The sequence below is a fragment of the Nothobranchius furzeri genome, chromosome 2 (assembly GCF_043380555.1).
Source record: "Nothobranchius furzeri strain GRZ-AD chromosome 2, NfurGRZ-RIMD1, whole genome shotgun sequence".
Taxonomy (NCBI): Eukaryota; Metazoa; Chordata; class Actinopteri; order Cyprinodontiformes; family Nothobranchiidae; genus Nothobranchius; species Nothobranchius furzeri.
In genome coordinates, this window is record NC_091742.1 from 28,091,120 (window position 1) to 28,103,619 (window position 12,500).

General features: G+C 42.6%; 1 protein-coding gene across 6 annotated transcripts in view; it reads right to left on the bottom strand.

Annotated features, from left to right (window-relative positions):
- enah (ENAH actin regulator) overlaps window positions 1-12,500 on the bottom strand; it is an 80,591-nt gene that overhangs the window by 35,696 nt on the left and 32,395 nt on the right. For all 6 annotated transcript variants that reach the window (XM_015975507.3, XM_015975506.3, XM_015975508.3 and 3 more), the window contains exon 4: window positions 6,968-7,040. In XM_015975507.3, the coding sequence (XP_015830993.3) occupies window positions 6,968-7,040 (73 nt within the window). The remainder of the gene's footprint in view (window positions 1-6,967; window positions 7,041-12,500) is intronic.

Below are 12,500 nucleotides of genomic sequence, written 5' to 3' on the forward strand. Positions count from 1 at the left end.
TTCTCGTTATCTTGTGTAACAAGCACTGCAGGATCTTCTGGGCTTTAGAAGAAAATCCCCCTACATAGAGGACTTGTTCCTGTAGATGATGTAGGTCAACACGTAGGTGAAAATGGACCGTTTACGGACGTTACACAGCTTACAAGGTAAAAACACATTTTTACTACCCTCCAGGACCCCCTAAGGGTACAGAGCTGGTCCAGTGTTCCACGGCCAGGACGAAAACCACGTTGCTCCTCCTGAATCCGAGGTTTGACAATCTGATGGACCCTCCTCTCCAGAACCCCTGAATAGACCTTACCAGGGAGGCTCAGGAGTGTGATCCCCCTCTAGTTGGAACACACCCTGCGGTTCCCCTTTTAGATTTGAACCATTCTGGGAAAAACTGACAACTAGTCCTGGTTCCAATCAACGCTCGAAGCTGCAGGTGCTGTTCTACCAGGTAACCATGGAGAGGATCCTCCACTAGAACGTCTCTGAGTGCTTTGCAGGCTGTACTGCAGAAAAGACCGTGAACTGTCCTCTGCACTGCCCAGAAGACCTCACCAGATCAAGCTGCATCAGCAGAACACAAAACATCATCAAAGACTCCTCCCACCCCATTGCCTGAACTCCTGTCTTCTGCTGCAAGGCTTGAAAGGCAGAAAGCAGCAGACCGAGGGACCGCGTGTTCCCCAAGGCAACCTGAAGAAGAAACTAAAACTCTCCACTGATACTGCTGCTGCATCACAGCTTTCTGCACATCATTACTCCAAGTTCAGATTTATTTATTTTATATCTACTTTTTCTTTATTTATCATTGTAACCTGTGCTTCCTTCATCTGTACACCACCGGGGGTCCCTTCCAGTTCTGCTTCTGATGAAAGGTCCTCATTCCTCCAGTGCCTCTCAGCAGAGCCGTGTCCAGGACTTTTCAAATGGGGTGGCCCATGTGGGGCACTTGTTTATGCATGGGAAGCAGCAATGGTTATGCTTATTTATTTATTTACACAAATCGTTTATTTATTTATTTACTTTCTAGTGAATTTTGGAGCTTCACATTGCACAATCACCATTTTTTTCTCTTCATCTTCTAGTTTTGTGGTGGTTAGCAAGTCGTTTCTTGTTGCATTACTGCCACCAACTGGAGTTGAGTGGTACTCTAAATACTATGTATGTGAATATGAAAATATATGAAATAATATTAATACTACAGAAATGTTCTGTAGGCCTGGGCTAGAAGACACTGTTAAAGGTGCATGCTACCACACACTATTTGGGAGTTAACAACCCAAGCCTTTTGTCGACAATGTAAAGTCAATTTAAACTGGAACTTAGTGGGGTGGCCAATCAGATTCTAACCCCCAAATTCCACTACCTCCGCTCCGCCTCCGCCATCCGCAGCCGCTCGCTTCCGAACTCAATTTTTACTGCTACCCGCTCTACAACGGCTCCGCTCCGGTGCGGAGACCTGAGGTTCGCAAACAAGCATGCGCGGGATTTTCGAGATCTTGCGATACAGTCCGAGCAATAAACGCGGAAGTTAGATCCAAACACCCGTTGTGTGGGAGAAGCATCGAAATGAGCTGTTTAATCTGCCCATCATGTGTGTTGAGAGATCAGCAGTGTTTGGATCAACAAAGTGTGACTACTTTGATAGTGGAAACTGTATTTATGGCTTACTTTTGTGCATTCAAAGTTCAGCCGCCATTGATAGTTGTTAAAAGTTGTTAAACCTGTGCAAAAGAAACAAAAAACGCCTTTTGTTTATCGATTTATTGTGAAAAACGGAAGTTGTGCTCGCTCCTTTTCCTGTTGGGCGGTTGTGATTCCTGTCCATTTACTGCGGAGGTGCTCCGGCGTCCGGCAAAAATAGGATCGATTCTATTTTTGCCGGACGCCGGAACAGAGGGCGGCGCACGGCGCCACACTGCCGGAGCACGGCCGCAGTAGTGGAATTGCTCTGATTGACTACAACGGGACCGATTTTGCTCCGGAGTTCGTGCCGGAGCGGAGGTAGTGGAATTTGGGGGTAAGGGTGGCATGTGCTACCCCAGGCCACTCCCTGGACACGCCCCTGCCTCTCATTGTTAAATGATAAATGACCTGCACTTGTATGGCACCTTTATGAGTTGGAGGACTCCAAAGCTCGTTACACTGCAGTCAGCCACTCATCCAGGTTAGGGTTAGGGTGATGAGTTAGTGTTAGCTGCCCTGGAGCACGCTGACAGAGGCAACCTGGCATTTCTTATAAAAAATGCTGCACAACTCCAAACATTAAAAAAGCCTCTGTTCTATTTAGCCAGCTTCTTTCTTTCTTCCTGACAGCAGTTGCCAGGGAAATGGTTGCTATGGGAGTGTGGGCGGCATCAGGGCTTGCATCCACACATGCACTCAGACATGCAAGAACCTTTTCTTCTGCTGGTTTCCAACAGTCAAGAGTTCTGTAGATTCAAACTATTTGGTGAAACAACTAAAATTGTCAATGGCGTCAAGAGAAAGTACAGCTGAAAGCAGGAAGGAAAACAGATGTTTTTTTATTCAACACAGGTCAGGTCATCAAGCCAATCAGTAACAAGTTTCCTGTATAGGGAACCCAGCAGGTTGCATCGAGTCACTGACTAGTGTCAAGAGACTTTACAGCAATCCTCATACTAACAAAGCATGTAGCGACAGTGGAGAGGAAAACTCCCTTTTAACAGGACGTAACCTCCAGAGGATCCAGGATCAGTATAAGCAGCCATCCTCCATGACTCATTTAAATGTCTTATAATATCTTTGGTTCAGAGCCTTTCAATACATGCTATCAACAGTATTAATATTATTGATGTGCATATATACATATATATATATATATATATATATATATATATATATATATATATATATATATATATATATATATATAATATATATATATATGTATATATATATATATATGTATATGTATATATATATACATATATATATACATATATATATATGTATATATATATATATATATATATATATATATATATATATATATATATATATACATTTGAAACATTTGTGTATGACAACTGGTGGGACTTTCATTTTAGTTCTCTTGGGTGGCGCGTCCTCTGTTGACGAAAAAATGCTTAGACTCAACTGACTTGACAAACTTTAGCCCTGAGTCTACACTCCCTCTTTTATCCACAATCCTTGATAAGGCGGTGCCTCTTTTGTATGAATATGAGATACTGGAGTTATTTCAGACTGGTTTCAAAACTCAGCACAGTATGAAAACTAGCTCTTTTAAAGGTCTTTGAAGACAATATAATGGCCAGTGACTCTGAGGATGCAGTGACTTTATTCCTCTTACACTTGACAGCAGCATTCAACACCTTAGACCATAATATATTAGTTGGTTGATTGGAGTAATTACAGGCTTAGCACTGAAATGAATTAGGCCCTGTCTTTCAGGGAGGAGTTTCTGTGTAAGCCTGAGAGATTACTTGTCCAATACTGCTGATCTACCATGAGAAGTGCCCCAAGGACCCATTCTAGCTCCCCTCCTCTTATCTCTCTATCTGCTACCTAACTATCTATCCTGCTCGCTAGTCAGGGGCTCCCCTAAGGTGTGCGTTTTCAGGAGGGAGCTGAGGAGCAGGATAGGAGACGGCTGGAGAGGAACCTCAGAGATCAGACAGAGACTGTCCACCCCGAGGATGAGGAGGAAGGTGAGGCTGAGACTGAGGAGAAGGAACAACCATGTGCGATTGTAGCTCAGACTGTGTGAAAAGCATGTGATGCATGTTGACTAAGGACCTACATTTGATTATTTATAATCAATAAATAAAATAAGAAACTGAATCAATGAAATTGTTCTGACTTCTATGCTCATGTTAACATTTATCTCATTTTAGAGATCAGCAGGTGCCAGGATGACCCACCTGCTCAGCCTGATTTCAGGTCGTTTCTAGTCACATTAATGGGGACAGCTACCAGCCAAGTCGCTATGGGTTGAATGCTCTGGTACTACGGATGCTGCCTAGGGTCATGCAGCAGACATTTCAGCCCAGAGGAAGTGTTTGACTCACCTTCTGGCTTTAGGAACTGGACATAATCTGTCTGAATATAGAAGATAAAATTCCTGATCTGCTGTCTGACGCTCAGCTCGACTCTGGCTAACGTCTAGCTCCTGAAACAGGAGCACCAGAGCTTTATTTCCCCACATAACTGACTCACATGGTATTTATTTATTTATGTTAGAGATAACTGCAAAAGCAATGAAAAAACTAGTGAATTTGGTCTTTAAACAACTGATGAAGTGAATTTGCTTGGAGAGGGCACTATTTCAGACTAATGGAGGATTCATTCTGAGGTTATTTTGTGTTAAAACAAGATAAAGTAAATGAAACATGTCAGATGTTTGCATGTGGCTTTAATTATCTGTCTGATGGCTCCGTGACTGCAAAACAAGCACTGCTCAACTACATTAGCACAGAAGGAAAATAATGTTATTGTACAAAATTGTTTCAAAGCTTATTTTTAATGTATAAAGTCTGTAATAGCAAGATAAAATCACAGTTTCTGAGTGCCATAAAACATGTCCAACGGTTTTGTTTTCACAAACTTGTTCATAGTTTATTATACATTTATCAGAATGGTATTTGAGTTTATTACAACAATAAGAGATAGCTGGCTGACTAAAGACAAGAAAAGTTAAAATTATAATGACATATAGTAAAGAAAGACATGAAAAAAGAGAGAACAAAGAAAAAGTGAGAGAATGAGAATTGTGAGCAGTTCCTTTGATGAACTGGTGCAAACATACAATATGAATCAAATGGGGGAAAGACGAAAACAATTAAATAATCCCCCTTTTTCATTTCCCTTTGTTTCCTGTGCCCCAATGAAAAACTAAGGGCCCCACTGTGGCCCCCCCAGAAAATCTGGCCTAGGACCACCCCTGAAGGCAGGCGAATGTAACTGTGAGATCTTGTTATTTCCATCTACGGCGAACAGCTAGGATGAGGTCATTTCTCTCACATGACCATAGAAATGGCGATTCACACCTTCATCACCTCCAGGTTTGACTACTGCAATTTGCTTTAATGAGACAGGCCTTGATAGCAAGACTCCAGGTAGTCCAGAACCGGTTACTGACTGGTACCTAAAAGACACTGAATAATATCAGCCCTAGTGGCCCTGAACGGGCTTCCGGCCCCTTAATTTACTTCTATTCCTGTAAGTTGCTAAATAGTGTAGCTCCCCATTACCTAGCAGACCTTATTCCTGGTCTGACGCGACGAGACGGCATCCATCCCTCTTTGGATGGAGCAGCTCTTCTTTCTAGGAACATGGCCAGTTTTATTAGTCCTCCATGACAACCCAGGGTCCAGACCAGGAAGCAGAGTCGTAGTTTAACCCACCCCTCTGCAGCTTCTGTACTGTTACCCACCCACTATCCCATAGAGACAGTGTCCTGCCCACGGCCAAAACCACACAGATTAAATATCAGGCTTAATAAAGCAAATCATGGAAATCTCATAAATATTAGAACAAACTCAACTGAGCAGAAAACTAGAAAAATTAAATGTGGGTTGTTGAACATTAGATCCATTTTTTCTAAGACTTTGTTAGTTAACTTATTCACTGCCATTGACGACTAAAGTCGTCATTTGCATTTTTTTACTGTTTGAGCATCAGAACGAGCCCCCGCGCTGAGAGAACAAACATCTCAGCCCTGAAGCCGATCTTCATCCGCATACGTCACAGATCACATGATCAGGAAGCAACACATCCATGTATTAGGAGATCGTTTTGGGCCGTTCCTGTAAAAAAAAGTGAGGCGCGAACCGGAAAAGCATCGGCCGATCACAATTCGACAACGGATTATGAAAGAACAGATAACGCTCCAAACACGCGGCTTCTTCCTGATGTACGAGGTGAGTCTCCTCTTTGTTTTGGTTGTTTTGGCGTCGACATCATCCTAGCGCGCAACGTTCTGTGACTCTTAAAAAAAACTGTAAAAACTGTGAGAAACGCTGGCAGCGAAGGCCGTTAGCGATCAGGAAACGGCTGGCAGTGAATGAGTTAATGACTTGATTTGTGATAATCAGATCTCTTTGCTCTCTCTCACAGAATCCTGGCTGCAGCAAGAGGTCTATGTTAGTTTAAATGAGTGGACTCCTTCAAATTATTTAAATCATCACATTGCTCGAAGTACAGGGCGAGGAGGAGGAGTGGCAACCATTTTTCATTCGGACTTATTAATCAGTCCCTTACAGATTAATAGTTACAGTTCTTTGAACATCTTATTCTTAGTTTTCCTAATCCAGATTGCAAAACTGTAAAACCACTCTTGTTTGTAGTTTTATATCGTCCACCAGGCCCTTACTCTGAGTTTTTGGAACAGATCTCTGATTTTTTATCTGACTTGGTGCTAAATACTGATAAGGTCATTGTAGTGGGGGATTTCAACATTCATGTGGACGTTGAAAATGATAGCCTCAACGTAGCCTTTACTAATATCTAAATGTGACGAAGAGTCAACTTTTTAAATTGTCTGAACTGAAAATGGAAAAACAAACATAACATTTCTGTCTGCTTTCCTGATTCCTTTCTCATGTTGCTCTTTTGATCATAGAAGTAAAATTTGACTTCATGAGTGATTAACTGCAGCTAAAATGAGGCACTACTGCTTTTTTTTGTCCCAGCCCTAACCCCCAAATAAAACGCGCCCTGCTGTGTGTGTGTGTGTGTGTGTGTGTGTGTGTGTGTGTGTGTGTGTGCGTGCGTGCGTGTCCCAAAGCCTCGTTACCGCCTGAGGAAAACACAGGTCTTGAATGAAGCAGAGCCGGTTCTGTTTCCTGCCTTGAGGCTCTACCACTGTAGGAAACACGGACCTACTGAGCGTGTCTGCCTTTTCGGAGAAGCCCCGTCTCCTTATGGTCATTTAGGATGGATTTGGAGACATGTCTTTTCTGCTCAGCATGATGGGATTTGATCAGGTTCTTACCTCCTCTGCAGGTCCAGCTCCTCCTGCACGGGCCCGTTCTGGACCTGTGGGGTCGGTCTGGGCAGTGTGGAGCCTGCACAGGTCAAACAACATGAACAAACATCTAATCAGAAACCGATTCAAAACCAAATGTTGGACATTTCAAAATAAAATATTCCTAACAGCTCACAGGAAACAGGAGACATTGCTGGTTGTCATAGAAACAGCTGATCTAGAATCAGTACACCCCCTAAGACTTTGGGTGTTTCTCAGTGTCAAGGAACCTAGCCTTGATGTCTTGGCCCCGCCCCGGTTACCTAGGAGATACGTCATCAGGAGCCGCCAGGAGGTGTTCCAATCGGTTCCAATGTTCATGTTCTACCGAGGCGTGTGTTCTCCGTTTGTTAGCCGTTTAGCTAGCTGAACAAGGATACACAAGAGGTGTCTTGTAGCCTAGCCTTGGTCAAAAATTACCCACAATACACCGCGGTACATTCAAAAAGACAGCGGATCAGAAGCCGGCAGCTACTTCGGAGACAATTTTCAAGTTTAAAAGTAAGTCAACTAATTTAAAATGTTTTTTTTTAGATCCAAAGAAGTTATCTATGGTTGGTTAGTTGCTTAGTGGTTGCAGCTTCGGTGCCTAGAGGGTAGTAACTCACTTATATATTTAATTTAACAAACACACACAATTTAAAAAGTAAAAGGCTCGTTATATATTTATAATGAAACTAATATATATATAAAATATAACGTTATCTCCCATGTCACGTGATGTTACGTGACCGCTGTGGAAGCTGTGGTCACGTGATGCAAATCTGTTCCATTTAACAGTTTTCTTTGACCAAGGAAGGACCGTGTCCTCGTAAGCAAGGCGCCTTGACATTGAGAAACACCCTTTATATGTGTCATATAGTCTTCGTTCTTCCTGTTTGCCTCCATGTTGGCCCTCCTCACCACAGAATCTTCTTTAGCTTCTGGAATTGTGAATATCACAGCCCATGACTTCATGTTGGAATCACTTTTTAACACTTTTAGATTAAAAACCTACTTTTTTGTTACTGTTTGTTTGCATAAACACACTAAACATTGTTCAAATAGGATGTGGCTCTCCACACCAGCCACACCTCTTCACCACTGTGGCGTCCAGCAATGGTCAGTTTAGGCACTGTCTGACCTTTCACCATCTATTCAACATCTGGTCAGAAAGGAGACAACACTGCACGTGTTCCCTTTAAACGAGCCTGCCTTCATACCAGCTGGGATTCACAGACTCTGCATGTCTGAAAGATAAACAATAACTTTCTTTCCCCAAGGTCCCATCTGTCTGCCTCCACAGAAGACTCCAACTCCAGCTCGAACCAGTTGCTAAATTCAAGAATGATTTACTAAATCAGTATGAACTACTTCTATGACTTATAATCTAGATAATCATTAAATAAACATTTGGTTATTACTACTTATAATAAGTATAGTATAATGAAATGCTTCGTTAATCTGTGCTCACTGGATGGATGTTATATTATGTGTGTCTACTAGAACCTGCCATGTGTCCAACATGTTTTGACGACAAGGTCCTCGCACCTGCATCCACACATAACAGGTACGGTTAAGTTAGACTACAACACATAACTCGCCTTTATAACCAGTCAGGACATCCGCTATCAAAGAGGGTGTGTTTCTGAGTTGTCTTTGTAAAACATCTCCAAACTTGTCAGCCTCTCATTGGCTGTGCAAATCATAACAGCTAAACCTTAAAACTGGATCATCCTGAGAGATTCGACAGTTCTAGAGAATCGCTCAGACCGGCCATCTGTAGCTAAACCTCTTTAACCATCAAAGATTTTGACACGTCGTCAAAACCGTTTTGCACCTGCAAAGCTGATGAGCAAACAGTTCCTGCAGAAACAAAGCTGATATTGTTAGACTCCTTAACCCCCAAATTCCACTACCTCCGCTCCGCCCCCGCCCCCCGCTGCCGCTCGCTTCCGAACTCAATTTTTACTGGTACCCGCTCTACAACGGCTCCGCTCCGGTGCGGAGACCTGAGGGGGGCAAACAAGCATGCGCGGGATTTTCGAGATCTTGCGATACAGTCCGAGCAATAAACGCGGAAGTTAGATCCAAACACCCGTTGTGTGGGAGAAGCATCGGCATGAACTGTTTAATCTGCCCATCATTTGTGTTGAGAGATCAGCAGTGTTTGGATCAACAAAGGGTGACTACTTTGACAGTAGAAACTGTATTTATGGCTTACTTTTGTGCATTTAAAGTTCAGCCGCCACTGATAGTTGTTAAAAGTTGTTAAACATGTGCGTATGAAACAAAAAATGCCTTTTGTTTATCCATTTATTGTGAAAAACAGAAGTTGTGCGTGCTCCTTTTCCTGTTGGGCGGTTGTGATTCCTGTCCATTGACTGCGGAGGTGCTCCGGCGTCCGGCAAAAATAGGATCGATTCTATTTTTGCCGGACGCCGGAACAGAGGGCGCCACACTGCCGGAGCACGGCCGCAGTAGTGGAATTGCGTTGGATTGAGTACAACGGGACCGATTTTGCTGCGGAGTTCGTGCCGGAGCGGAGCGGAGGTAGTGGAATTTGGGGGTAAGAGTCCGCTATACGCACGGTTCCCTCCAGCTGTTGTGACCCGAGACATCTCTGGACTGAAAGGATCGGTCCCACGGTACTCTACAGCCCTTCGGTGCCAGCGGTCATCCGACCTCTCTGACTTTCAGTCCACCAAGAGGGTCTCTGAATATGGGTAATGTAGACACACAGATCGCGTCGGATGTGGGGTTTTGATAACAATCAACCTCATAGCTTAACGCAAACCAAATTCTTTTACATCCAGAATGCAGCTCTCCGAGATACGGAAGTTCTGACCAACATCGCATCCACATAGATTCCAGACATCAGCTTTAGCTCCATCCACTCACAGTAAATAATAGTTAACCAATTAGTCATGTTTTAAATTGTTGGAAAAATAAATTCTTACTTTTACAAACCTGACTCTTTCTTGAAGTAAACGAACCTAGATCTTCTGAATTAAATCCTAGAATCTTCTGATTAATTACAATAAAGACCTCGCAGGTTAATATTTTATATTTATATAGAATATCACATCTTCCTGGTCATAACAGATAAAATCATCAATTTGCCTACGCTACACCACTAAAAGCTGTTTAAGGACTGAAGCCCAACTTTTACTTCTCCAGCAGACGCAGACGCACACACAGATGTTTTGCTTTCAGACTTCTCCCGTCAGCTGGAGAATGTTGCAAAACAATTCCCCGCCAGGACACAAGAGGGCGTAGCGTATTCGGAGGTATCCTGCTACCATTACAGTCACGTATAAGGTCCACGATAGTGTATTTACTATTGTGTTTAAATTGTTTTAATGTATTTCAGAGACTTTTTAACATGGACAAATCTGTCCCTTCACCTCATGCGATCGGCAGAGGTGGAAAGAGTACTAAAATTTCCTACTTAATTACGAGTATTTAATTTCAGCGCTTTGGGCTTCCTGACAGGGTTGCGGAAGGCGCTTTATAAATAAAGCTTTGATTGATTGATTGATTGAGTACCAATACTTTGATAATTTTTTACTCAATTACAAGTAAAAGTACTTGCCTAAATTTTTACTCAAGTAGAAGTAAAAAGTATCGTAAACAAAATGTACTCAAAGTAAAAGTTACTTAGTTACATTTTTGTCAGCGTAAGGATGGCTACATCTAAGTAGTGCTATATCACAACGCCAGTTCACAATTTGCTCGTGTGTGTGTGTGCGCGCACACGCACACACACACACGCTCAGCTTGAAGGAGGGATTTCTATCCAATCAGTGAGAACAGGACGTGCACATTGATTGGACGAGGTTTTTCTAGGATGGTAAGTTTCAATTGTGGTTAAAATTATTCTTTATTTTGAGAAAAAATAATTTTTTTAGATGCCATCAGTGTGTGAGGTATCTCAATGTTCTCATGACTAAACTCTAACATGAGACTGTGCTCTAACCTGTCACATAACAAGCTAAATGCAGTCAAACATGTCAGATGGAGCGTATGACAGCTGCTAACGTTGGCCCTGCCCTACTTTACCTCTACATTACAGTTCCTGTATCCATGTCCATCCTAGAGCTCCTCTCTGACCTTCATGCTTATTTAGAGCAGCTGATTTTTAAAGTTAGCAGAGTTCATCCTTGGTAGTGGGTTCACTCACTCATTTAACCCTTCACCACTGAAACCAGTTTGTTCATTCCAATCCTCCTAAATAATCCTCCAATCATCCAACTGGAATCCTTCCAGGTGTTACTAGAACTAACGGTGTCTCCTCACCAGCGTGAGCCTCCAAACTGTGAAGGTTGGTCTCCAAACATGAACTTTAAATTCATGCATTCATCTCCTCTTGTAGCACATTAACATGTTTTAAAAGGCATGTATCATGATAAGTTACACCTCCCAGACCAAAGATAAGATAAAACATTATCATAGAAACTATTAAGACGTCATTATTTATGAAATATAAGTTATTTTCCTGAGCCGTTACTGCAGCCAAGATATAGGATGCATGGATTTGATGAAACCACGCTGTCTCATGCAGTCCTATATGTGTAACACACACACACACACACATTAATACATATTCTGTGCGAAGTAGCAGAGTACAGACCCACAAGTGAGTGAGACCCAAACCAAACAGGAGCTTCTGGACCTGAGAAGGAAGCAGCCTGAATGTAGATAGCAGCCGAGGGATTAGTTCTCACGCCAAAGGAGCCAGCATTCAGAGTCTGGGTAGCAGCCAGGCTGAACTCAAGCAGGTTCCTCACACTGGCCCATTTAACCCCTTACTAGTACCGGGTCCTTCCCACACGGCTGTCTCCAAGCCAAACATCTCAGTGAGAAAAGCTCCTTGTTCATTTGGGAGACCGTCATTAAAATTCTGTCCTGATTTAGTTGAAACTAACGGATTATACAAAACTCCGTAAATGTTTAAAGTGTTGAAAAGGCACCGGTGAGTCCTGGTTACAAACGGTCAGGTGTTTGTCTTCATGACTGTAAAAATGAACACTAACAGTTCAAATCTGGGTCATGGTCATTTGACTAGCCTAATGACTAATGAGTCAGCAACCTGGACCTGCTGTAGGTCATCTAGTAATTCCATAGGTACCTGCTGTTAGGGACTAATCGGTCTGATAGGACATAATTCCCATCAGTACCAGGTACCAGGTTGCTGACCACATTTAAATGTCTGCTTCAATGTAAATGGCCTGAATTTGCATTGAAGCAACATCCCCCTTGTTGTCAGTCTTGTTATAACAATTACACAAAATGTGATATTGCACGCTATATCACCACGAATGACTCTGGGTAATCCAAGGTCAATCAAAGGTTTGTCATTTGCCAATAAGCTGAGGCTAAAGGACGTTTCCTTCCCCTACAGAGGCAGAAGTACAGCAGCACAACTGTGATACAACAGTGTCTCAACAATGACAGACTGTCAGACATGTAGACGGTAAGGCAGTCTAAAACCTCCCAGCCCTAAGATCAAACCACAAAA